This window comes from Callorhinus ursinus, unplaced genomic scaffold, assembly GCF_003265705.2.
Source record: "Callorhinus ursinus isolate GAN/ISIS: 27379988/994484 unplaced genomic scaffold, GSC_fseal_2.0 scaffold35, whole genome shotgun sequence".
In the NCBI taxonomy this organism is placed as follows: Eukaryota; Metazoa; Chordata; class Mammalia; order Carnivora; family Otariidae; genus Callorhinus; species Callorhinus ursinus.
Window position 1 is genome coordinate 1,635,683 of NW_027397097.1, and position 27,747 is coordinate 1,663,429.

The 27,747-nt window shown below is 46.7% G+C and overlaps 1 protein-coding gene across 3 annotated transcripts in view; it reads right to left on the reverse strand.

Annotated features, from left to right (window-relative positions):
* Nucleotides 1-26,725, reverse strand: part of STIM1 (stromal interaction molecule 1) — a 188,838-nt gene extending 162,113 nt beyond the window's left edge. The window contains exon 1 of one of the 3 annotated variants that reach the window (XM_073879621.1): nucleotides 25,955-26,725. In XM_073879621.1, coding sequence (XP_073735722.1) covers nucleotides 25,955-26,093 — 139 coding nt within the window. In that variant the 5' untranslated portion in view covers nucleotides 26,094-26,725. The remainder of the gene's footprint in view (nucleotides 1-25,954) is intronic. The other 2 variants (XM_025848489.2, XM_073879625.1) reach the window with 2 other exon arrangements.
* Nucleotides 26,726-27,747: the final 1,022 nt, after the last annotated feature.

Below are 27,747 nucleotides of genomic sequence, written 5' to 3' on the forward strand. Positions count from 1 at the left end.
CATCTTCTTGTTTATTGCCTATCCTCCTACTTAAATATAAGTCAACAGGGACTATGATTCTTTTTTTTTTTAAGATTTTATTTATTTATTTGAGAGAGAGAGAATGAGAGACAGAGAGCACGAGAGGGAAGAGGATCAGAGGGAGAAGCAGACTCCCTGCTGAGCAGGGAGCCCGATGTGGGACTCGATCCCGGGACTCCAGGATCATGACCCGAGCCGAAGGCAGTCGCTTAACCAACTGAGCCACCCAGGCGCCCAGACACTATGATTCTTATTAGCTATTGCATATCAAGTGCCTAGCAGAGTTCCTAATACACAGTAAGGTCTTAATATTTATTATATGAGTGAATAAATCTGGTGCAGCTCCCAAATGATCCCCTCTACACCCTTTCTGTCAAGTAAGCCTCCAGTCTACACTCCAAATTCCACTCTATGCTCATTTCATTCAGCATTTATTATTAACATCCACTAGCCAGGCCATCTAGATGGTAAGTACAGAAGTAAATCAAAATATAATCCCTGACTCTAGAAATACAACCTAGTGATTTGAGGCAGACAATAAAAAAGTATACCATTACAGAGATGTTCATAGCAAAGAGTACCTAACTAGTGGAATAAGGAGGAGAAAAGGGTTAATAAAGCTTCTCAGAGGGAGTAACATTTGATCTGAGCCTAGAAGAACAACTATAATTTCAGCCACCAGAAGAAGGGAAGGATACTCTAGACAAAAGAAAAAGTCTGATCATAGGCTAAGAGACATAAAAGATCTAAGTATATATACATATTTTTTAAAGATTTTATTTATTTATTTGAGAAAGACAGAGAGAATGGGAGAGAGAGCACATGAGAAGGGGGAGGGTCAGAGGCAGAAGCAGACTCCCCGCCGAGCAGGGAGCCCGATGCGGGACTCGGTCCCTGGACTCCAGGATCATGCCCTGAGCCGAAGGCAGTCGTTCAACCAACTGAGCCACCCAGGCGCCCTAAGTATATATATTTTTTAAAAGATTCATTTATTTATTTTAGAGAGGGGGAGGTAGAGGGGCAGAGGGAGAGGAAGAGAGAGAGAATCCCAAGCAGACTCCCCGCTGAGCATGGAGCCCAACGTGGGACTCAGTCTCATAACCCTGAGATCATGACCTGAGCCAAAATCGAGAATCAGACACTTAACTGACCTAGCCACCCAGGTGCCTCAAAGACCTAGGTATATTTAAAGATAAGTTAGTGATTTTTAAGTCTAGGAAGGTTTCCCCCAAAAGTATGTTTAAAAAAAAAAAAATTGAATGTCTGGTATTCGGAATATATAAAGAACTCTTATAGTTTGTATTAGTCAAGGTTCTCCAGAGAAGCATAACCAATAGGCTATATATACAGAAAGAGAGAAAAATACAGATATTTATAGATTATATGTATATATCAGAAAAAATTTATTATAGGAATTGACTCACATGGTTATGGAGGCCAAGAAGTCCCACCATCTGCCATCTGCAGAGAATCAGGAAAGCTGATGGTGTGATTCAGAGCAAGTCCAGAGGCCTTGGCCAGCTGGTGGGGTGATGGTGTAAGTCCCAGTCCAAGTTTAAAGCCTGACAACTAGGAGCTCTGATGTACAGAAGTAGAAGATGGATGTCTCAGCTCAAGCAATGAGATAAGTTCACCCTCCTCCCCTTTTTGTTCTAGTCAGGCCCTCAGGAGATTGGATGATGCCCACTGGTATTGGTGAGAGTGGTCTTCTTTACTCAGTCTCTGGATCCACACACTAATCTCTCCTGAAAACATGTTCATAGACACACCCAGAAACAATGTTTTATCAGCTCTCTGGGCATCCCTTAGCCCGGCCCACATGAGATTAACCGTCACACAATTCAACAAGGGCAAAACCCAATTAAAAAATGGACAAAGAACTTGAACAGACATTTCTCCAAAGATGATGTACAAATGGGCAAGAAGCAGAAGAAAAGACAACATCATTAGTCATCAGACAAATGCAAATCAAAACCACAATGAGATACCACTTCACACCCACTTGGATGGCTATAATCAAAAAAACAGAAAATAACAAATGTCAGAATGTAGAGAAATTGGACCCCTTGCATACTGATGGAGGGAGTATAAAATGGTGCAGCTACTCTGGAAAACAGTTTGGCAGTTCTTCAGAAACTTAAACATAGAATTACCATACAACCCAGCAATTTTATTCCTGGTATATACCCCCAAAGAATTGAAAACAGGTACTCAAACAACTACTTGTACATGCATGTTCATAGCAGCACCACTGCCAACAACCAAAAGATGGAAACAGCCAAGTGTCCGCCAACAGAGGAGTAATAAACAAATTGTGGTATATACGTACAATGGAATATTAGCTACCCACAAAAAGGAATAGAATACAGCTTCATTCTACATGCCACATGCTACAACACAAATAAACCTCCAGAAGATTATGCTAAGTGAAAGAAGCCAGCCGCAAAAGGTGACATATATTATGATTCTGTTCAGATGAAATATCCAGAATAGGTAAATCCGTATAGCCAGAATGCAGATTGGCTGCCACGAGGTAAAGGAGAGAGGGGGAAATGAGAGCAACTGCTTAGTGAGTATGGGATTCCTTGGGTGTATAAAAATGGTTTGGAACTAGATAGAGATGTTGCTTACACACCATTGTGAATGTACTAAATGCCACTGAGTCATACATGTGTATAGTTAATTTTATGTTATGTGAATTTCACCTCAATTTAAAAAATAAAAAAAGGTGAATGGCCCATGGTATATTCTAAAAAGAAAAACTCAAAGCCACTGATGTTTTCCCATCCAGCTTCTTCCTGCCTTTCCACAAAGCCTGCCCTCACATCCCAATGCATCCAAACCTGCCATTTTAGCAATGAGTTATATTCCCTTGCTCTTGTTTTCTAGTCATTTCCTGTGTCAGGCCTTCTAAAGTCTCCAGTGAGAAAGCAAACTCCTTTCTGAATAGGGTCTATGTGTCCTTGTTGTTTCCCTGACAGCACAGCCCGGTCACGGGTGGAGAGTAGGGAAAGGTGCCGCATGGCCTCCCCGGAAGCAGCAGTTTGGAGCGGTGCTATCTCTGAGAAGGGAGCTGGAGTCTGGGTGGCCACAGAGACCAAAGATACAGCCATCACACAATGGTCTACATCTGAATGATTTTCTTTTGGGGCAGGATGGGGGTTCAAGGAGAATAGAGAAGTATTTAAAAAATAGCTTTGGAGCAATATCTGATTTCAGAAATCACTGAAATCTCTCAATAATAACTGTGTTCTTGGGCGCCCGGGTGGCTTAGTTGGTTAGGCATCTGCCTTCCGCTCAGCTCATGATCCCAGGATCCTGGGATCGAGCCCCACATCGGGCTCCCTGCTTGGCGGAGAACCGGCTTCTCCCTCTGCCCCTCCCCCTTCTCATGGCCCCTTCCCCCTCCCCCTGCTTGTGCTCTCTCTCTCTCACATGCTTTCTCTCTCTCTCAAATAAATAAAAACTTTAAAAAAAAAAACACACACACAAAACTGTGTTCTTGATTTTTCAGAAGCAACAATTCTAATGCCCAAGTCTTTCAGGAAAACAAAGATTTTACTCCCACAGTTTGACTCTGAAGCCATCCATCAGCTGTGCACGAGCTGTTTTCATTGCCCGAAGTAGGCAGTAGAGACTAGAGACATTGGGCCGCACATTCAAGCTCCGATCCATCAACCAAAAGGCCCCAGTGCAGCATATCATCACTGACGTCTGCAACCCAACCCACAGGGAATAACCTGCAAGGGTCACTGGCATGTCCTCCTCAGGTTCCTCATGCCTTATACTTAACAGTAACATGGACAATAAAACCCACCAACAAATACTTGCTTTCTTTAAGGGCCATCATGTGGCCCTTAAATACATTCTCACAATAGCCGTAAGGCTCATACAGATTCATGATTTCTCCAGGGTCATGTGGCTAATAAACAACAGCAAAACCAGATTTTAAGGTCTAGTCTGCCTGCTCCCTAAGTTCAGGCCACTGCCACACCACGAAATTGTCCAGCACCACACATCCTGCCCTATTTCCTGGATGTCTATAGGAGAATGCTCTGACCACTCAAAATAAACCAGTGTTTGTCAGGTGAACATTAATCCTGGAAGCTGCAGGGCCAGAACCTCTCTCAGGCAGTAGCAATCCAGAGCACTGACACCTCTGAGACGTACCTGAGATGGCTATCCGGGCGCCCCCATCATTCCCCAGGTCACCAATCAAGCCTCCTGAACACCCAAATGCAGATGTTCTGCCTCAGATGGCCCTTGAAGGCAGGGTTCTAGGAAATGCCAGGGATAAATACTCATGTGGAAGGCATGGCAAACAACACACGAAGCCAGAAATCAGTAGACCTGAGACCTAGTCTGGTTCTGTCCCCAAGTAGTTATATGACCTTGAGACGTTTGCCTGCCTTCTTTGTATTTGTTTTCTTTGCTATAGTACAGAAATAATCATCCCCTACCACGTCTCAGAGGTTTGCTATGGGTATGATGAACAGAAAGATTCATCTTGAACAGCAGAGGGCTTTGTAAAGTGCAAAGCACAAAGTAACTGTGGGGTCATTATGATATGACTACCACCAGCTGGCTGGAGAGAAGATTAATGTCCATGAAACAATCAGAAGGTGAAATAGTAGATAATTAGGTACCAAATTATATGATACAGACCTGGAAGATTATAGTCTCGAAAGGGGAATCTCTGGGATCAGTCAGAGAAACTGCACAGAAAAAAACGGACAGGACTAGAAGATGGCAGCAGAAATGTGTAGCCAGGGGGAAGGGGGGGAAGCAGCAGGAGGCCAACATGCTGTGTGTTGGGAGGGCAGGGAGGCCACAGTGCGTAGGAAGGGTCAGGCCAGACTGTGGAGGGAAGACCGTCAGGCCAAGGGGCTGGGGCAAGATGCAGGTGGCAACAGGGAGCAACAGGGAGCAACAGGGGAGAGCAGAGCCGGACTTCACAGCAAACACCTGCTGCGCACTAACAATGTGGTAGGCACTATCAGAGGTTGGGGGATACCAAGATGGAGAAAGACATGAACCCTGCTCTCATGACTGCATTTGAATCCTAGCTCTTCTGCAGTGACATGAACATCAAGGAACAAGCTTTACAATCACGGCGTTCTGGATTCAAATCCCTGCACTGCTATTGCTACATCAGTGACCTTCATGGAGTAACCAAAACTCTCTAATGCCCACTTTCCTCATTTGCAGTACAGAAATAATAACAATCTTCCATAGGCTGGTGGTGAGTACTAAATTATATAAAGCACATTAAAAAAAGAAACTTGGTAGGTGCTTTCTCAACATACAACAGATGATAACTATTACCATTATCATTCACCAGCTCTGTGACCTTGGGGAAGTTGCTTAACTTCTCTGGGCTTTAATTTCATCATTGGTAAACTTCACAAGGTTGTTGTGAAGATGAAAGGAAATAACTAGTCGAAAGTATCCAGCATGAGGCAACAGCTCAGCAAAGTTCTCTTTTGTTTCCTTAGCTCCTTTCCTTAACCCTCCTCCCTTTCCCTTTCCCCGGGGCCCATATTTGAGATCCCCCTTGTGACAATGCTCAGCCCCCCAAGGAGGGCACTGAGGACATAGCTTAGGGCACTTGCTGACTCTAGAAGTCAGCAGACCCATTTAACCCCCCAACTAACTTATCCAGGGCCTGACCACTCCCATCAGGGAATGCGTTCTTTGCCCACTTCTTGCCAAGTGGCTTCAATTTGCAAGCAAGAAGCCCTTTCTACCTGACAGTCTGACAATTCCTCCCATGAAACTAAACCAGAAGAGAAAGCCCTGACGTCTAAAATGATGATGAAAGACAGGAGAGTGGTATTTCCAGTGTCTTTCCATAGGAGAAAAGGGAGAGGTACTGGGCGCCCTGACCGAGGGGCAGACAGATCCCACAGGCCTTGCAGGCAAGGGCAGGCAAACCTGTGGTGACTTCCAGAGGTTCTGGGAATGTCTGAGAACAAGGCCCTCAGCCTGCTGGAGTCACTCAGGCATGAGGGAAAAATTAGGTTTTCACTAGGAAAGGTCAACTCATAAATACCTGATTAACCCGAGCAAACACATTCTGCTCCAAGTCCAGGGAGAATTTACAACTGATCCAGAACAGAAGTCAAGCTGAGTACACGTTTTCAAAGCTATAACTAACAATTACTGAGGGAGGGCCTGGTGGAGGAAGTGATGGCTGGCTATAAAAGCCTAATCCCAATCAGGTGAGTCCAGACTCTCCAGTGGAAGCTGCTTTTTCTGGAAACAACCTCTGCACAAACCTGCAGTGCAAAAGCTACCTTGCCTTGAAAGGCAAGAGCCGGCTCTCCCACCAAAACCATGGGAGATGCAGAGAAGCAAAGCACAGTAATGATGACACCCTTACAGGGAATTCTTTTTGTGAAGAAATAATACCGATAACTCTAATCTTATACCTAAGGAAGACATGGCCAGATCAAACCTGTGAAGCCACTAGCTAGGCTTCCCCATGCCTGCACAGATGTGCTTTTCCCTCTGCTTCCATCCCACTTTGCAAATCGGGAAGGGAAAAAGAAAGGGGAAATGATCTTTCATAAAACACTTACTAGGACTCCTATAAAAGCTGTTAAACGTTTAAAGGTTTTGTTTTGTTTTTTAAGATTTATTTATGGTGGGGGAGGCAGAGGGAGAATTCAGAGAACCCTCAAGCAGACTCCCTGCTGAGCCCAGAGCCTGCCCTTGCAAAGACAGGGCTTGATCCCAGGACCCTGAGATCACGACCCCAGCGGAAATCAAGAGTCGGAAGCTCAACCAACTGAGCCATACAGGCACCCCAAACTTTTAAATGCTTTTAATCCTCCCAATAATCCTGTATGATAGCTAATCCTAGTCCCATTTTATTTATTTACTAAGATTTTATTTATTTGTCAAAGAGAGAGAGAAAGCACGAGCAGGGGGAGGGGCAGAGGGAGAAGAAGGCTTCCCGCTGAGCAGGGAGCCCGATGTGAGGCTCCGTCCCAGGACCCTGGGATCACGACCGGAGCCCAAGGCAGACACTTAACCAACTGAGCCACCCAGGCGCCCCTCCTAGTCCCATTTTATAAATGAGGAAATGGAGCCCCAGAAAGATCAGGCAACTTGCGCAGGAAAGAGGCTGGTAACGGCAGAACCCAAATCTGAGCCTAGCCTGCCTGATTCCAAAACTTTTCTTTCCACAATTTATTGAGAGCCTACTTTATGTCAAGCACTAGCCCTGGGTGAATATACAGCAGTGTGTAAGGCAAAGACCCCTGTTGTTATGGAGCTTTCTTTCCAAACACAGCTGTCTCCACATACAGCACACCACACATCTAATAAGCAGATAACACGCATTTCTTTCTGGGCTCACAGGCAGGACTCGACAAGTGCGAATGGAAGGACTGAATGCAGTCCTCTCCCTCACCTCACAAGAATTCCTCTCAGACGCTGCCCAGACAGCATTCAACCATTTACTCATCGAGTCTGCATCCTTCTTCCCACCTATGGCAAGCCGTACCTTAAAGCAAAGCTTCCTTGTCGTACTGATAAAATGGCTCCAGTCATCCAATGAGCATGACGCCAGTATACTTCAGAGTTTACAAAACACTTTCCATATGTGATCTTCTTTAGTCCTCATAAAATTTAATAAGGTAGGTATTGTTCCCATTTAACACGGAAACAGACACCAGAAAGTTTAGTTACTAGTTTCTTGTGTCCTTCTACACAATTGAGTACTGCATCTGAGCTAAAGCACAGTTCTTCCTGGTCCTGAGTGCATTCTCCTCCCCTTCTCCTAAGAACATCTCATAATCTATTCTCATTATTAGACAAACCAAAAGGGTATCATGTCACTATCTAGACCATTCTGTTTGAATAAGCTTTTCAGGTTTCCCATAGCATCAAAACAGAACAAATAAACAAAACCACTGTGTTTTATCCTATTGTGGTATTTACTTTGACTGTTATTAATATTTTGTTATTTTCCCCTTCAAGGTGTTTTAACTATATTTTTTATATTCTAATTTGCCATTTATTCCCAAAAGAACTTTTTTTTTTTAAGATTTTATTTATTTGACAGAGAGAGAGACATAGCAAGAGAGGGAACACAAGCAGGGGAAGTGGGAGAGGGAGAAGCAGGCTTCCTGCCGAGCAGGGAGCCCGATGCGGGGCTCAATGCGGGGCTCGATGTGGGGCTCGATGCGGGGCTTGATCCCAGGACCCTGGCATCATGACCTGAGCCGAAGGCAGACGCTTAACAACCAAGCCACCCAAGCGCCCCCCAAAAGAACTTTTGATGTGTAACACTAAGCATATATGCTATATGTACAGAAAAGGGCCTGAAAATACTTTTATCATTTTTTCAAGTCAGTGAGAAAGACAATTCAACTTAATGAAAATCCGCTTACAGACTTGCCTTCTTCAGGGAAGATTTTAGCTTCTGAAGTGGCACACACCGTTAGGTAAAGGTTGCGGAAAGTATAAGCTTCAATTCCAGGTTAATGACTCAGCATGTTCTTTGCAAAAAAAAGCCCAACCCCGCATCTCTATCCCCCACTCCCTCCTCCCCACAGTCAACAGGTATATTCCAGCAACCAAGGCCAGGCTGAGGGCTGTCACCACCATTCTTACTCCAGGTAGCATTGTTCTAACTTTACTAATTACAAGGAAACTTCAAGAAAGAAACAGACTCTAAAGCCAGATGCCAAAGCAAGACCTAGAGGAACAGAGGCCTGCTCCCCAGGAACCCAAAAGGCATCCTATAAAAAAGACCCTATTGCCTCTGGTATAACACAGCACACTCAGCAAATCAAGACCCAGGCTTGGCTTGATTCAGAGAGCTAGCCAATACTGCCCAACACCCTTCCCTTTACCAGTGTGTCATGATGCCTGAAATTCTAACACTATAACTTCATTCGGTTCTTTAACAAACACATCCTGAGTGCCACCCCTTGCAGGAGTGGTAGTAGTCAAATGGGAAGGAGGGCGGGAGGGGAGGTGCAGATCCATGCCTCATGAATATCAGCCAGATTAGAGAGATGGGCAGAAGGCTCTGGAAACGCAGGCCAAGAAAATAATTCTGGCTGTAGAAACTGAAGAAGACTTTCTGGAGGTAGGAAATTACCTCAGTGTGGAAGGGTAGGAGGATATGAAATCATTGTACTACTTTAGGAAGGTAACAAGAGGCTTTGGGAGAGACCCGCATTTGAATTCTGGTTCCGTTGCTTACAGGCTATAATGACAACCAGGCAAATTATTTTCCTTTCCCAAGTATTTCCTCATCTGTAAAATTTTTACACATCTCAAAAGACAGCTGTGTAAAACACGAGCCCCAACCTGGAACATGGTAGGAATTAATAAACACCCTTTCCTTCTCCCTTTTTCTGGTTAAAACCGAAACACACACCAGGGAGGAATGCTCCAAAGCAGGGGAAATTACTTTCCAGCTAACAGAGCAAAGCCCTTTGGGGGTTAATAGAACAGAGAATCAACCTGAAAGGGCATCTCATGAGTTTAGAGAGTAGCAAATCAGGCATATCCAGATCCAGGTCTCAGCCTCTATCTCTCTCCACCACGAGACATGTGGCAACCCATTCTGGACAAATACCACATCATTGTGCATTTAGTTAGATGAGGAGATAGAAACCCACTCCTCAGCTCCCTGCCAAGAGAGACCTGTGCCAACTTCTGGTACTACAGGAGGCTGGAGCAGGACCTCGTGCAAAGAAAGGTATTGAGTCCAGGTGCCAACATTTTAATTAGTCCAACCTCAAAAGGCTATAACCACAGGAGATTAAAAGGAGCCCCCAGGGAAAGCCTCTGCCCTTCACACAGTTCTGCCAATTAGATCTGCTCAAGTGCCCTAATTTTCATCACTGAATTCTTGGGGGAATCAGGCCTCACCAAGTTCTAACTCCTGGTGGAGAGTACAGGCACTAGCTCAACTCAGGAAGAACAGTTGGGTGTGGGCTGTGAGAGAGGCAGTATCAAGTATGCCCTGAGGCCCAGACACCCTTCCAGCATCAGTAAACTAAGCCTCCCCTTGCCAGGCTCCATTCCTCCACCCCAGTGTCCTACTGTGAATCATTTTCCCAGTGGCTATACCCTAGCTGATCCACACCCGAAAAGCTAGCAAAGGCTAGTTTTGATTCTCAGTTCTGGGGTAACCTCACCCCAGTAATGCTTGTATTTTAAAGGGAGATTCTCCTTGGGGCGCCTGGGTGGCTCAGTTGGTTAAGCGACTGCCTTTGGCTCAGGTCATGATCCTGGAGTCCCGGGATTGAGTCCTGCTCAGCGAGGAGCCTGCTTCTCCCTCTAACCCTCCCCCCTTTCATGTACTCTCTCTCTCTCATTCTCGCTCTCTCAGATAAATAAATAAATCTTTTTAAAAATAAATAAATAAATAAATAAATAAATAAATAAATAAATAAAAATAAAGGGATATTCTCCAAAATGGAAATAACTTCAAAACTCAAAAGAATAGAGCTACATGGTAAACCAGCAGGCAAATATGAAAATTGAGGCACGAAGGGGTAAAGTGCCTTGTCCAAGTTAATGATAAGATACTACACGAAAGCCAACAACCTTTATATTTCCCAAAGGCTCAGGCCCTCTCCCTTGCAACTTGTTGTCACTGAAAGTAAAAAAGCAAGGTTATAAGGAAAAGTGAAAACCCAGGGGACAAAGGGTAGTAAGGAGAAGGGATGAACCAGTGAATTATATAGAGGACCAGACAATTTAAAGGAAAACTAATCATAAATTACTCATATGTGTATAAGACTAAACACCTGTCACATTATTTCATAAGATCTGTACACATCAACCTTGTGAGGTAAGTTCTATTATCCCCAAAATACCTGGAATGGGGGAAACAAAGGCCCAGAAACGTCAAGAGTATCACCAGCCATGTTAACTACATCTACTCAATTTCTAACCTAGTGTTCTTTTTTATTAAAGTACCTAGTCCATAAAGAAAACTGTGAAGACTCAAGAGAACCAAGCTAGGAAGAGAGGAAAAAAAGAAAGGTTCAAGGGAAATAAGTGAAAAGAAAATGCTTTAAGACAAAAGCCACAAAATAAGCAGCAGTTATTTTATTAGAAAACCTTACAATCCCCCTCTACTGTCTCAGAGGGTGTGTGACAAGACATCTGACAAGATGGCCAATTTCAGGCCCGCTTCCATGACAGGCAGCTGTGTAACCGCAGACCTGACAATACACAAGCAGCCTACTCCCGCTTCTCAAGAGGACTCGGGAACATGTGTACTAAACAGAAGAGATGACCTCAAGAGGACTCCAAGCACCAGCTTTGACCAGCAGCTACACCCTAATAGGTATCTCTGCTCCAAGCCAGGGCTCACCTGGTCTAGCAGGAGTCTCCCCCAAAGCATAGCCCAAAATTCAGCTATCACTCTGCCCCAACACCTTGAGCCTGCAGAAGGTTGGCAGAAGACCCTGGGGGGAAGGGGACAGTACTCATCTCTCAGGCCAAGAACAGCTGAGAGGATAGGATAGGAACACTTAGTGTTCCTTCAGTAACTTCATTTCCCCCTGGAAAAGTAGAGATGTGTAACTCTGGAAAACTTGGCATGTTCCCAGACCAGAAAGCCCCAAATGCAGGTGAGTAGTCTAGGACAGCCTAAAGTGAAAGAAGACCTCCCATGAAAAACTGTAAGTTTAAGTCTGCTCTTACTTGGCCAAAATACTCACTATATATATTGGTTCTACCTCAAGCCATAATCCTGAGATAATACCCTCACACAGCACTTAAGAGTTTTACAAAGTATATTATCTTCCATTGCCTTCATAAGGTAGAGATTAATATTCTTTTTTTTTTTTTTTGCAAACTTGGAAACTAAGGCTCAGAGAGAAAAGGGAGCCCATTCAAGATTTTATAAACAGAAAATGGCAAAGCCTGGAGTTGAACCCAGGTTTTTCCATCTCCAAGACTGATTTTCCTACAATGAAGACCCAGCTTTGTTAGAAAGCTTAATAGCCAAAAAACAAGAAACTTGGATTCTCAGACTTGGAATCCATCAAGGAATTACTGTGTGACCTTGCGCAAATTATTTCATTTCTTTAGGCACCAGAAAGCTCAGCTATAAAATGAAGAGATCTGAAATAAGTGTGAAGAAGAGAAGTCTTTGGTTCCTAGAGTACTGTGAAATGTAGCCCCTTGCCCAGCACTTCAAATAAAGTCAACTACCCCTCCACGCATCACTGCCTAGCACTGACCCTCCTTCTAACTGCCAAATATTTTCTGTTAACAGCACCACCAAGCTCCTCATTACCCATACTCAAAACATGGGCATACCTCTGACTCTTCTCTTTCCTTCCTACCCTTAAACTATAAGTCCTATTGATTCTATATCCACAATGAAGACCCTAATCTCTGCTCATGAACAACTGCAAAGTCTCCTACCTGGGCTCCCTACCTCCACCCTCACCCCCACCAACGCATTATATACAGACTCTGAGATTAATCTCCCTAAAGCAAAACTCAGGTCATGACCCTTCCCTTGGTCAAAACCTGCACAAATGACTTATTGCCTACAAACTCAAGTCTAAATTCTTTAGCCTGGCACTGAGACCTTCCCTGATCCTTCCTCAATCTTTTCTGCCTTATTTTATAGTACTCTCCTTCATAGATGCTACGCTCCAGCCAATCTGGACTAACGTCCCCTAGAGACTACTTTTTTCCACTCCATGCCTTCACTCATGACATTTCCTCTGGCTGGAATGCTTGCCTCAACTTACCTCACATTTCTGCCTGAAGTACCTGAAGAGCCACTAAGCTGCCACCTCTTCCACAAAGCTTCCCTGATCTCATTTTCCAAAAGGACCATCAGTATCATTCACAGGGCACTAAACCTAGATTACCTTGCACAATAAACTAGCAAATGTGAGACCCATTGTGAGGATTATACAAGATCACGTACGTGAAAGTAGTACATAGTAGTAGTAGCAGTAAACTAGCCCAGTCCTAGTTTAGAGTAGGTACTCAATAAATAGGAGCTCTTATTATAATAAAGAAAAAAGTGGGGCACCCGAGTGGCTCAGGCGTTAAGTGTCTGCCTTCAGCTCAGGTCATGATCCCAGGGCCCTGGGATCAAGCCCCGCATCGGGCTCCCTGCTCAGCGGGAAGCCTGCTTCTCCCTCTCCCACTCCCCCTGCTTGTGTTCCCTCTCTCGCTGTCTCTCTCTGTCAAATAAATAAATAAAATCTTTAAATATACATATATATATATAATAAAGAAAAAAGTCAGTGCACATCTTACAGTCCCCTATTATACACAGTACTTCTACTGGGCAGGAACTGTCATATAACATACGCTTTAAATGTCGACTGAAGAAGTGAAGAACACTACAAAGATACAGACTCTATCCCAAAGCTTATATCCAAAAGAGTTCAACCATAATGCTAGTTTTGGAAGACACAAACTGAATACACACCACTCTGCAGCTATATACTCCGCCACTGTGATAGCCCATTCAGAATTTATAACTGAAATACAACCTCTCGTTCCCTCCCCCACCCCAAATTCCTAATCCCGGTTCTTCCGAGCCACTTAGGTGACACAAAAAACTAATGCCACTAACAGTCTGATAAGCTGTACCCTTTTTAAACCAAATGCACATCTCTACCTAAATTCATACAGCTGTTTCTTTCCCTCCCCACAAATTATTAAACTAAAATAGAAACATCACTGGCCTTTGGGTCAGATAAACCTAAATTCAAATCCTGGCTTAATAACCTTAGGAAAATCACTTAAATTCTCAGAGTTACAGTTTCCCCATCTACAAAATGAGAAAAATATTCACCCTTAGACGTTATTATACGGATGTAAAGCACCAAGCCCAGTGCCTAGAACGTAACAGCTGCTCACTGAATAGTAGCTACCGTCATCATTCTTATCATTGAAGTTATTTGAGTTGTCTTAATTACATATTTATCTCTTTAGCGATAGGAAGAATGAGTTCCCATGCACTTTGCCCTTTTCAGCAGAAGTTTCTTGAAACAAGACCTCCAGGAGTTTGGCTACCCAGCAACACGCAAGCACGCGCATGCACACACGTGCACACACACACACTCACACTGCCTTCCGACCTGCGCATGTATCATACAGGGCACCCGTCTCCCCTGGCCACTACATTTTAGATGCTGGCTCTGGGAACTTGGCAAACATGGACACATTTGTTTTAACAGACACTGTAGTGATGAGAGTTCTAAGAGCTTCCTGAGAGGCCAGAGATAACCCAGAGAGGCCGAACAGGAGCAGAGCTACTGAAATCACCCTGGAGAGAATTAGAAGCATATGAGATTTGGAAGCCTGCCTGCCAGTGAGATTTCTGGTCATTACCTAGGCCAGAACTCCATAGAAGGCAGCCAGGAGCTCTGGAGATGTGGCCAACAGAGGAAAGGGACAGACCTGTCCTCACTGGGCCATGCTGGCCGCCGCACAACTGACGCTCTCAAACCTCTGCCTCCTCCACCAAGGCTCCCTAGGGGCCCTTTCCCCAGTGCCCTGGAGGAAAGCTGCTGTGATGTCTGCTCAGGCTGGAGTTCTCTGAGGTCCAGGGAGTTCCAGGATCAGAGATAACATTTTAAAAGCCAGGGATCTTCACCAGCCTATCCTACCTCCCTGCTGCACAACCAGCCCGGCAGGAAAGAAGACTCCCTCCTCCATCCCACAAGCCAGGCTAAGAAAAGCAGTTAAAGTGTATTCTGTTCATTTGGCTGCCTCAAGTTTGACCTGAGGTAAACCCACGTGTACCATGGAACCAAAGACAGGGACAGCAGGACCCAAGGAAGGCTTGTCCGCAGGTCTCACGTCGGCCCCCTCGGAGCACAGTCCTGCTGCAGCCACCTGCTCAGGTAGCCATTGCTGAGGCAAACAAAAACTGTTAGCCAGAGCCAAGGGCCAAACCATCCCCCAGTGTAACTAATAACTGTCGTCGAGCACAGCTTCGGTAGGTCCTCAACAAATAGGGACAAAGTAGAGTCAGCAGAAAAATAACGGTCACCGAACTCCTCAGAAAACCCACCACGTGAATCCTACCCCTAACCTCGGAGCACACTTGTCTAAGCTTTTCATAGGAACTGGTGCTGATTTACCCGGCACTCTCCCTTCATGCCTACTCAATCCAAAAATCCACTCATTGCTATCCATTCATTCATTCAACAAATATCTACCGAGCACATACTTTCTGACCAGCACCGTGAGAGATACCAAGGATAGGTACTATCGTCAACAAAACAAAACAAAATCGGAAACAACAACAACAAAAAAATGGCTTTAAAATCCATACAACACTTTCATATAAATTAACTCTCTTTTAACCCCATTTTTCAAGTGAGAACACCGTAGTTTTGGCCCTATAGCCGGTAAAGACTTCAGCCAGGGCCCAGGGCTCTTGATTCTAGAGCAGGCTATCTCTTGCTTTAAGAGGCATGAGCAGGCTGTGAAGTGCACAGAGTAGTGCAGACAGCAAGTGCCACCAGAGCCTGATCAGAGATGAGAGGGAACTCGTGGCTAGTACTGATGTCAGGGAACACTTCCCAGAGGACTGAGAAGTTAGGTAGGAAGAAAGGAGAAGGGAGGGCATTCTGGGAGGAGAGTACAATGACATAAGTAAAGGCAAAAGAGAAGCAGTGTGAGGTATGTTCTGCAGACCAGGATAAAGAAAAAAGTGTGGCTGGGCCAAGATCCAGGGCGAGGAACAGAGGAAGATAAAGTAGGCAAAGTGGTCTGGGACCAGAAGCTTGGGTCAGGAAGGAAACCACCACCCATCGAGGGATTTTAGAGGCTGCACCATCTTTGTCCCAAGCTCCCCAGCAGAAGACAAAAAAAGTACGAGGCTGCTGGCTCATTTCAGTTTTCTCTTTGCAGGTCTGTCATGAAATAAATCTGTTCCACTCTGACAAACATGACAGGGCCGTAGCCTGCCTTCTGCAGATCCACCTGCCCCAGCAAGTTATGCCAACACAGGCAAGGCTTTGTCAAATTCTCAGGGCCCAAAGAGCTTCTCCCCCTTGGCACTTTCCAGGTGGCCAGAAGTTTTAGACACATTGAACCTGCCTGGGGAGGACCCAAGTCCATACATAATGCAAGCAGCTGAGCCAAACAACAGGGAGACACGCAGTACAGCGCTTGGACACTCCTCCTTCAGGGAGCCTGCTCCGTACATCCCAAGAGACAGAGATCTCTCGGTGCTCTGAACTGAAACGCCAAGGGAGTGGTACAGAATGCAGATAGGTATTAGTCATCATAAGCCACAGATACTACTGGGCTCCCTTTACTGTGCCTGATATGAAAGCTTTCTAGCTGTGCGGGAAACTCCTCAGAAGCAGTGCTTGATGCTGACTTTGTGTACTCCCAATTCTGCCCAGCCCAATTTCTGTGAACATGATACAATATTGTGAACCACCTCTAGTTCTCCTCTGTATAGGTCTCATATCCCCTAACAATCTAAACTGGCTGTGTTAGGGTAGAGAGACTCCACAACAGAGTGGAAATAGCATGTGAATGAGAATCAGACAAAATCAGATTCTAGCCCCAGCTAAAACGTTGGGCAAGTTTCGATACTCTGATGTGTAAAATGAGGAGTTTGGAAGAGATGGTCCTGAAAAGCCCTTGAGCTTTGACATACTAAGACATTAAGTCCGAGCACCTAACACCAATGACCTAAAAGGTCACAGTAAGTTTTTCATCTGTCCATGTGTAAGTCCCAATGCAATGCCACTTATAAGTCTAGCTCTCTGAGGCCAAGTTGGGGCAGTAAAGACGCCAAGGTCGGTAGATCCACAATGGGCTTCAGAACTGAAGGTACCAAACTGAGCAGATGCAAGACAAGGCTAGAATATAAGATTAAAAGCTACTTTAGGATTGGGCCTAAGATACAGGAGGACTATAGAGGGAGGGGCCGTGCCAACTCTACATGTCAAAGCAATGAAGTCATGCATGAACCAAGAGGACACAATACCAAAGGGAGTACAGAGAGACTCCACAAAACTCTAGGAGGCAAGTAAAGGAAGTTAAAGAAAAGCTAAGAGGGCACAGCACCTAGAAGCCATTGTTCCCAAGATCATGGCCCTGGGGTGATACTATAGGCATCTTCTTTTTACCACAGCAGGGTAAATGTATCATGGCCCTAGGGTGATACCACAGGGTGATACCAAGGCCCCCAGTGATCCCCACCCTGCTGGTATTCATGCCCTTGTTTAAGCCCTTCACCTTGAGTATGGGCCAGACTTACTGACTTGCTTCTAACAAACAGAATATGGCAGAAGTTGTGGCATATCAATTGTGAGATTAGGCAATAAAAAGATTGTAGCTTGGGCACTCCCTCTTGGATCACTTGTCCTGGGGGAAGCCAACTACCATGTCATGAGGCAGCCCAATGGAGAGTCCCATGTGGCAAGGGACCAAGGCCTGCCAACAACCACATAAATTAACTTGAAGATGCTCTCCCCCCGCCCTGCAATCAAGCCGTCAGCCCCAGCCCAAGAGCTTGATGCAACCTCATGAGAGACCTTGAGCCAGAGGCACCTAGCTAAGTGAGCACCCAGATTCCTAACCCGCAGAAACTGTAAGATAATAAATGTTTACTATTTTAAGCCTCTAAGTTTGGGGATAATTTGTTATGCACCATTACAGGTAGGGACCAGGCCCATCTGGTCAGCCATTTCATTTCAAGCCTGCAGCTGGGGCTAGGGAAGTGGTTACACGCAACAAAAGGAAGGGGGAAAGGACCGGAAATAAGGTCAAATACAAGCACCCACACTTTACCAATAGCGTCCCTACAGGCTAGAGTAAGGCCTGAATAAAAGCCTAGCTCGACCATACCCAGAGTCTATACATGTTTGACGGGTATACCTCAAGTTAAACAATGGAACTGTAGCAGGTTCAGAGGTGCTTTAGAGAGGTGCTACCACAAGTAGACACTCGGATTCTGACTGAGATTTTTCAGGCCCACAAAAGCTGAGGTTGAGAGGACCCAACTATCCCTAATCATGCAGCACTTGAGAGTTTATAAAGCCTTCTCACTATGTAAGTTATCTCATGTGATCCTCACTACAAACCTATCCATTAAGGTTACTGATTCCCTTTCTACAAATAAAAAAAAACTAAGCCTGAAAGAGATGAAGTGACTTACCCTCCACTAGATCCCTAGTTAGTAAGGAAAGGAGCTGGAATTCTCAAGTCCCCCTAAACCCAGATATTTATTTCTGATGGCTGTGGCCAACTCAGACCCTTCGGCAAAGCCAAGCCAATCATCTCCCTCTACATCAGGGCTTCTATCCAGCCCCATCCACTCACTTCCCAACCCTCTCCTCCCCGCTCCACGTGGGTCCTTGGTGGAATTAGACAGTCTTCCAGCTACTCTTAACTGCATTCTCTTGGTAAGGATTGCAAAGGTAAGAGTCTGGTTTCTTTAAAATCCTACACAAAGTTCTTCCAAGTGAAGTGAAGCTATTGGACCCAAACTGATCTAGATGATTTTTTTTTTTAACAGAGACAGAGAAATTCTAAAACAGTGAACTTTTTTTTTAAGATTTTATTTATTTATTTATTTATTAATTTTGACAGAGAGAGAGAGAGAGAGAACTAGAGAAAGAACAGAAGCAGGGGGAGTGGGAGAGGGAGAAGCAGGCCTCCCACGGAGTGGGGAGTCCAGCGTGAGGCTCAATCCCAGGACCCTGGGATCATGACCTGAGCCGAAGGCACACTCAACGACTGAGCCACCCAGGCGCCCCTACAACAGTGAACTTTCTAAATAAGTGAAGCTTATTCTTCAACACTACCTAACCCTCTCCAAGGAAAATTTTTTCAACTTCTAACCAAGTGCTTAGTGAAGTACAGGAGAATCAGAATCAGAAAATAAATCCCCTTCAGTTTAGTTCTACAAACTTTATTATATACAAAGTATAGTACATACCAAGCCTTGTGCGGGGAACTTGCTGTCCCACCCTCCGAGGAGTTTATGGTATACTGAGGAAGGCAAACACATACACAGATAAACTCCAAGCACAGCATGGTCCCTAACATTATAGACTCTACCATACTCTGGAGCCACACTTGGTTATATATTGCTAGACTATTCAAACACCCTGTTAACACAGCTATCACCAGACCACTGAGGCTAAAGGCTCGGAGTGCCAGATCCGTGAGGAACACATCAACAGGTAATATGTTCTGATAAAAACAGCAATGGCTTGGAACACAGATCCCCAGAGGTATAGTTCTGATCCTGCCACTTTTTAGCTATGGGAGCAAGAACACAAATTTCTCAGCTGCAAATGTGTCACTTTTAAAAAGGCCATAATAAAAACAGTCCCACCTAATTCCAAAGTTGAGGATAAAATAAAATAGACTGAAAAAGAATACACAGGGGCGCCTGGGTGGCTCAGTCAGTTGAGCGTCTGTCTGCCTTCGGCTCAGATCATGGTCCCAGGGGCCTGGGATTGAGACACCCCCCCCCCCCGTCCCCACCCAGCATTGGGCTCACTGCTCAGCAGGGGGCCTGCTTCTCCCTCTCCCTCTGCCCCCAGCTTGTACTCTCTCTCTCTCTCTCTCAAATGAGTAAATAAAATCTTTTTTTTTAAGATTTTATTTATTTATTTGAGAGAGAGAATGAGATAGAAAGCATGAGAGGGAAGAGGGTCAGAGGGAGAAGCAGACTCCCTGCCGAGCAGGAAGCCCGATGTGGGACTCGATCCCAGGACTCCAGGATCATGACCTGAGCCGAAGGCAGTCGCTTAACCGACTGAGCCACCCAGGCGCCCAATAAAATCTTTTTAAAAAAGAAAAAGAATAAACAGTTCTGAGTGTGAATGAAAATATCAAGTACCCTGGGTGAGCAGCACATCCAGGGGTTGAGGAAAAGCCCAGAATGTGTAGCAAGACATATGAGATGGTTTGAAAGGAAGAGAGAAAATATGATCCATTCAAATAGGCCCTGATTCCACCTTTTCCAACCAACTTTAACAGAGGTTTTAGGCTAGGCACAATAAAAAACAGAGATAAATAAAGTACAACCCCTCCTCCCTTCTTCCACAGAGCTTACACTTGGGAGAGAGCAAATATACACACAATGTGTTGTTATGTGTTACATTAGAAATTTATACAAAGTGTCTTGGGGTAATAAAGAAAGCTCTGTTTTGTTATTATTTTATTTCTTAAACTGTGTCCTGGGCACATGGTATTCAATGTATTACTTTTTATACCTTGTTGTATATCTTAAATATTTCATATATTTTATCAGCAGTAACAAAAAAAAAAAAAAAAAAGGAAAAGAAAAGCTCTGTTGGAAGCCCAGACTTCTCTCCCTAGAAGTCTGATAGCCAGAGCTGCTTATTTCCTGGAGTATCATTTCCCACAAAGGGAACTGTACCACAGCATGCCCATGAAGTCATTAAGCAATGTATCTCAAAGTTACTCAGCAGGAAATGAGGGGCCCCTTGGTGCTCAAACCCAAGTCCTATGGAGCCCGAGGAAACCATTTCCCTCAACAAGACCTCATCCCTTCCTTGCCAGAGAACAGGCGTTCTTAACATGAAGGCCCCACATTCCTGAGGAGCCCATGGATAGAATTCAGAGGGGCCTGTGAATTTGGATGGGAAAGAAATTCCATCCCTATTTCCAGTATTCTTTTACTGAAAGTTAACATTTCCTTCAATTATATCTTATGGGCAACCAACCACAGTATTAGTAGCAGTACCTATGATTTTGTCACCAAAAGAAATGATATTTTCACATCACATTACACTTGCACATATCTCGAAATATTATTTACATTTATCATTACTTCAAGATTATGGTAGTTCTTAGACCTGCCCCTAGATCACATATGACTGCAATCTTCCTGTCTACAGGCTCTCAAGCGAGGTAACCGGCCAAGTATGAAGCAACTCTGCCCAGTTATTGTTCAGCCACCAAACAGTGAGACTCCGTGTACTCACACAGGAGACCCAGGCATCTACAATGCCCGTTCCTGCAGCCTTCCCCAAGTCAGACCACCACTCCCTCCTGGTTCCCCTCTGCCTCTACCCAACTCCTCCTTCCGGGAAGTCCTCCCTAGCCACCTTAGCTGAGCCCAACCCACACACAGCTCTCTTAAACCTCAGGCTACACCGTCTACACTGCCTGGTTTTATGCTTCATTAAGACTGTGCATTATGCTACATTTAATAATAGCATACCCCCCTGCCCCCAGACCTAGACTTCTTTGGTAGCCCTAAATCTCTTCCATAGCACAAAGCAAGCAGAAAGTACTCATTGTGGATTGAATAACCAATTAAGTCAGGGTCCTTGACTCGATTGTCTTCGTCTAGTTCCACCAATAACCCACTGTGGAACTTGTATTTGATGCTTCTCTGGATGTCAGTTTCCTCATTTGTAAAAATAAGTGGGTTGAACTAACTGATGTTTCCACCTCTTAACTTCTGAATTAGGCAACCACTTTCTATCTCCCAAGATCTGAGAAAAAAATTATGGGGGAAACTGAAATGCCTCCCCCAGCTCTCCCAGGCAGTGTTAGTCACTTGCTCCCCTGGGCTGCCCACAGCCTTGTGTGTGTGTATACAACACCTCTATCACAGCGTTGATCCAAAAGCTGTGAGAGAGTCTATACCCTAAGGGCTGAGGTGGAGGCAGGGAGAAGAGTCAGGCTGCCTGGGTTCAAATTCTAACTCTACTCCCTACTTGCTTTATAACCTTGGGCAACTTTCTTAACCTCTGATTCTATTTCCTCCAATATAAAACAGGACTAATACTTAGCACACCGGATGATTGTAAGAATTAAGTGAGGGACGCCTGGGTGGCTCAGTCATTTAAGTGGCTGCCTTCAGCCCAGGTCATGATCCCAGGGTCCTGGGATCGAGTCCCACATCGGGCTCCTTGCTCAGCAGGGAGCCTGCTTCTCCCTCTCTCTCCCTCTGCTTGTGCTCTCTCTGTCAAATAAATAAAATCTTTAAAAAAAAAAGAATTAAGTGAAATAAAATTTTTGGAACAGTGCCTGCCACACACTAAGCACTAACAAATGTTAGTTGCTATTATTGCTGCTGTTAATTAATGTCTTCCTAGGCACTGAGTTGCTCCTTCGGCTGGATCTCTGTCCTCCTCCCATACTCCAAACAGTGCCCTGGTCACGCCTTCCTCCGCAGCACCGCCACATGATAATATATTTACTTATGTATTTATTTCCTACCTCTCCACTAGACTGTAACCTCCTTTTTTTTTTTTTTAAAGATTTTATTTACTTATTTGACAGAGAGACACAGCGAGAGAGGGAACACAAGCAGGGGGAGTGGGAGAGGGAGAAGCAGGCTTCCCGCAGAGCAGGGAGCCCGATGCGGGGCTCGATCCCAGGATTCCGGGATCATGACCTGAGCCGAAGGCAGACACCTAAGGACCAAGCCACCCAGGCGCCCCTAGACTGTAACCTCCTTGAGGGCAGAGAACCTATCTGTTCTGTTCATCCTTAAATTCCCACCATCAAACATACTGTGTATGGCACAGAGCAGACACTCAAATATTTGTTGAATAAATAGCACATGAGCTGCACTGTTCAAGGTCTGCTGAATAAATTAACCTAGCTAAGGGGTGACTGTCAAAGCTGGGTGCAGATGATGTCCTAGCTGCTCCAGGATTACTGTGACCCTCTCCCAGCCCCAATATTAGCCTCAGCCAAGCCCCACCCACCTGCCCTTGGCCCTGGTCCAGTTCCGGGAGCTACCCTCAGCTAAAATTAGCATAGCCACCAAGATGGCCAGGCCATTTATAGCCTTGGAGGCAGCAGCAACTAGCTGGGTGGGCAGACAGGGCTCTGGCCTCCCACTCCCACCAGGGGTTGATTGAGAAGCCAGCCTGCAGTCCACAGACTGCCTAGATGCCTATCCTCCAGGGCCCTGTTATGGCTATACTGAGTCACACCACAGTTCCTGATCAGAGGCCCTCAGTATCTCCAACTGTCACAACCTGACTCACCTGGGATCCCCCACAAACATTCTGCAGAAAACCTTTTGAGTTTCTGGAAGCAATGAGCCCAGAGTCTACGGGAGGTTCCAAGCATCAGTTCCAGGCCAGCTTCAGAAATGCAGTCCCCAGGGTAGCACGCCCAGGCTCAGATCTTTACTGAGAAAGTGACTTAGCACAGCTGGGTGTGCAGGCATCAAAGAGTGAGAAGGTGACAGGAATGGCCTCTCCGCTGCCCAATTGAGGGGGTCTCTTAGCGGAGCACCTGCCTTCACTGCAGGGACAGGGCTCTAAGATGGAGAGATACATCCAATGAGAGAAAAAAGCCAATTCTCTGGCCCCTGCAGAAGACTCTCCAGGGGAGAAAAAGACAGCCCTTTCCTTGGATCTCATCAGCTCAGTTACAAGGGCCTGCCTAAATAACTGATCGGGAAGAAAGTAACATTCTCTTGGCCATGCCTAGCACTCCTTTAACGGGCCAGGGCCAGAGAAGACAGAAGAAATCTAAGACCTGCCTATAAGACAGAACCCAGTTTCATCAAAAGCTAATGATGTAATATATGGTGATTAACATAACAATAAAAAATTAAAAAAAAAAGACAGAACCCAGTTTCTTCACCTATGAAAAGGGGGATAATACCACCCGCCATGCATTCTACTAGGCTATTATGAGCATTTTATAGGAAAAATAGCTGTGTAATTGTAAAATATAAACTATAGAGAACATATAAATTGACCAGGTGTGCCAAATCTGATTACAGAAATGGCAGCTTTAAGGGCAAGTAAAACTCCTGTGTTCCAAGACTACATGGGGACTGGAAGGGCTATGAGAGTTCCTGGCTGCGTAAGACACTTCTCCCCAAATCCTTTAGCAGAGCCCAGTCCGTAAGCCACCTCTTTGCAAAAAAATGAGTCCCTGTCTGAGTCAAAGTCCCAGACAGGCCCAAGGGGACAACCTAGAACAATAGTTCTGGGGTCCCCAGGTTCCCACAAACTATAATCATGCCTAGCACCTAGGGTCTCTGAGACTTCCCTCCCTGGGATTCAGTATTATTATGACAACATAAACTAATTTCTGAACTGAGAGTAATTAGGGCCTAAGTGACAGAGTCAGCATAGCCAGGCCTCTGAGATATGTTGTGAGGAGGGCTGTCCCCACAAGCTCAAGTCATGGGGTGGTTCTGAGGGATGCTGGAATGCCTCTTACTTAGGCAGGTGTGTCCACACAAACACACACACACAATCTTCTCGATAGCAAGCTAATGCCTAAAGTTCAGAATTTCATCCCTTCAGTTCATGTCTAAAATATAAAACACCTCCTCCCCCCCCAAAAAATATTCATTTTATGTCAGGCACTCATATTTTAGGGGGAGAAAAGGATATTTTATCCATTATAAACAGGAATGTCACTGAGAAAGCAGAGATGTTCCTAGGGTTCCTAGGGTCTACTTCACATTTTGATCTACATCTGCCTAGTAGACTTTCCCTTCACAGCCTGATGAAAATCAGGCTTTTAGCTACATTTCAGGGGCCAAGGAGATACCATATGGAGGAACAAGTTTAATCTGCAAGAAAAACCAATCTTCAAAATAACAGCCTACGGGGCACCTGGGTGGCTCAGTCGTTAAGCGTCTGCCTTCAGCTCAGGTCATGATCCCAGGGTTCTGGGACGCAGCCCCGCATGGGGCTCCCTGCTCGGCGGGAAGCCTGCTTCTCCCTCTCCCACTCTCCCTGCTTGTGTTCCCTCTCTCGCTGTGTCTCTCTCTGTCAAATAAATAAAATCTTTTAAAAAAATAAAATAAAATAAAAAATTAAAAAAACAAAATAACAGCCTAGGTGCTATGTTTGTACGTAGGGCAACCCTACTTGCAACTCAGCCCTTCAGGTACACCCAGCCCAGTCAAAGAAGTTAAAAGAGAGGGTTTTCGGAGAAAGGTTCTATCATCAAAGCCAGCATCTGGATCCATCCATGAAACCTCCCAGCCACCATGACCTATGTTTCCTTTTCCTCCTATATCAATGGGTATCCCTGAGCAGTCCCCTCATAAAGAACTCAGCTATAAACACTCCCTAATCCGCAACCCACTGCTTTGGATAGATCACAGTGACAGGGTGAGAGAAATGGGGAAAGAAAACTGAATTCCTTCTAAGTCTTGTGTAAAACAACTGAATTTTAAAAGTATTCTTTTCTTTTGCATTCTGCAACAGAACTCCAGGGCTCCTGATACCTGACAAGGCTCCATGAGTGCATAAAGAAAGACAGGACAGATCAAAAATATCATAGAATTCCTACCCTCATCAGTCAGAAGAAATGGCATAAATCAACAAGTGGCCCCAGAAATTATACCATACCCACAATAAGAAAAAGCCATTTAACTCCCTAGTGGTAAGTAGTATTCGATCTAAGGAACTGCCTTGATATTTCAAATGGGATAGCTAAAAGACAGCGGATTACCTAAGGGAAGGGAGGGACTAAGTTTCCCACGCTTGTTGGAACAGAAAGGCACACCTCAACACCAAGCTATAGGGCAACAGAGTTGGCCCAGCCCTGACTTTCCCTGCCCAGCCCAGTAGCCTCAACCCTCCCTGTGCTGCCAAGTGCTGAAACTGGCCAAAAGCAATAGACTTATCATGGCCAAAAGACTTATCATCTGCCTAGGCCATTCTTCCAGACAAGTAGTCCTGAGAAGGGGTCCTGGCTTGCTGATCTGAAAGGCCAAGGTGCCCGAAAGGCCAACCCCTTCTCACTGCCAACAAAAGACATCCTGGGGAGAGAGGAGGAAAGAAGTTGTTGTCAGGGACAGAGACATTTAGCCATGGCTCCTGAACAGAAAGAACTCCTTGGACTACTGAGAACAGGCAGTGCCATCAGCCGCACATGTGGAAACCTAAGGTTCAACTTGCCCACTCAGGCACCTCAGTCCTGAGTCAACCCTCCCAGCCCAGTCCAGCCCGTGGCAAGGCCTTACCTGCTGCAGTGGACTCCTCAGAACTAGCCCCCGAGCCAGCTCCTGTCGCCTTCTCACTGTGACTATGGCTGAAGCTCTGGCCGTGATGCAGGAGGAGCCCCCAGAAGAGCCACAGGGCAACACGGGAGCACACATCCATGACTCCAGGTCTCAGTCAACATGCGCCTGATGTGGACACCTCGGGATCCCAGAGCAAAGCCGGGAGCCCAGAAGTGTAGCCGACAGTCCTGGAACCCCAGGCAAGATGCCCTCGAGGCGCCGCAGCTGTCCAGCCACCCGCCGGCCTGCCTCCTACGACAGCCAAAGGTCAAGTGCTCCAAGTTTGGGCGCGGGAGGAGGGCGGGTTCCTCCGGTCCAACAGTGGGTCCACGGGAGCTGCGGCGGCCTGAGCGCCGAGTCTGCTCCAGCCGCTTCCGGAGAGTTTGGACAGGGTGGCTGCGGGGCCGCCGTCAGCTCCGCAGCGGGCTACACCTCTGCGGGAGGAGGCGGACGGGCGGGATCTCCCGCGGGCACCGGAGTGGGGGAGGGAGGGAAGAGAGGGGAAGAGGGGGGCACCTGGCCTCTCCCCGCCGAGTAGCCGCGAGCAGCACTGGCTCGGGGAGGGCGTGCAACTCGCAGGTCCCCGCGGGCGCGGGCGGCTCCGGGATCCCAGGCCTCCTAGGCCGAGGTCAGCGCCCCCGCCCAGTCCCGTGCCCAGGCGGCCGGCGGTGCCCAGGTTCAGCAGGCGGACGCGCACTGGCCAGGCCCGGGACAGCGGCTCCTCCGCAGGCTGGCGGGCGGCGCGGGGCGGGCCCGGGGCGGGCGGGGGCGTGCTCTCCTGCAGGCCCGCCCCGCGCCGCCCGGCCCCCAGCGAAGCCCGGCCCGCCCCAGCGCCGAGCTTATCCCGGAATAACCTGTTAGAGGCAGCTGCCGGGTCCCCCCAGACCGCGGTGGGCTCTCCCCGGCCCGGGTCCGCACTAGTGTCTGCCAGGACTCCCCCTCCCGCACCAAGGGTCGGGTCCCGGCCTCCCCTTCCCCCACGGGAGTCTCTCCCGCTCTAACCGCCGGCGGATGGGCGGGCGCGCCCCGGACACGCAGTCGCTCAGGTAACCCAGGCCTGCGGCGACGGCGGCAGTAACTGCCCTGCCCCGATCTCCGGGCCTCGGTGCTGCTCCACTCGCCTCAGCTCTGGAGCCGGGCTGGACAGAGGCCCCCGGCACAACGACTGCTGTCCCGGGATGCCTGAAGCGACAACGGCCTGGCCGGGTTGGGCCGGGGGCACGCTCCCAGCCCCCCCACTTCGGGCCGGCTTTCAGGCTCCGCCCTCCCGCCGCGCCGCGCAGCCGATCAGCTTCCTCCTCTGCAGTTTAGGAACCTGCGCGCTTAGTCACCCGCGCGCAGTGGCCCCTGGCGGGCAAATCTGGGTGCTGCAGACAGGACTCGAGCTCCTGGGAGGCCCTGCCCCTTTGCAGAGGGGTTGGGGAGTGAAGCGAGGATCCGCCCCGGGGCAACCCATTCGGGACTGCGAGTGTTTTCAGAGGAAATGATGCCAGATAACAAAATGAAACGTCCAAAACTCTATAGTTACAATTGCCCTACACATCCCTTAAGTCTCGGCTAAAGGACCCCATCTGCCCATCTGCTGACCTCCCTTCCCGCCTCATTCAAGCGAAGTCGGATGCCCTCCTTTAACTGTCACAGCCCGTTTTCCCACCTGCCCCTCAAATCCCCTCCCCTTTGAGGTTTTTGTGGGTAGGGCCTGTGGCTGGTTCCTCTCGGCCTCTCACTCTCCCAGCTCTCAGTGTCGCTTGGAG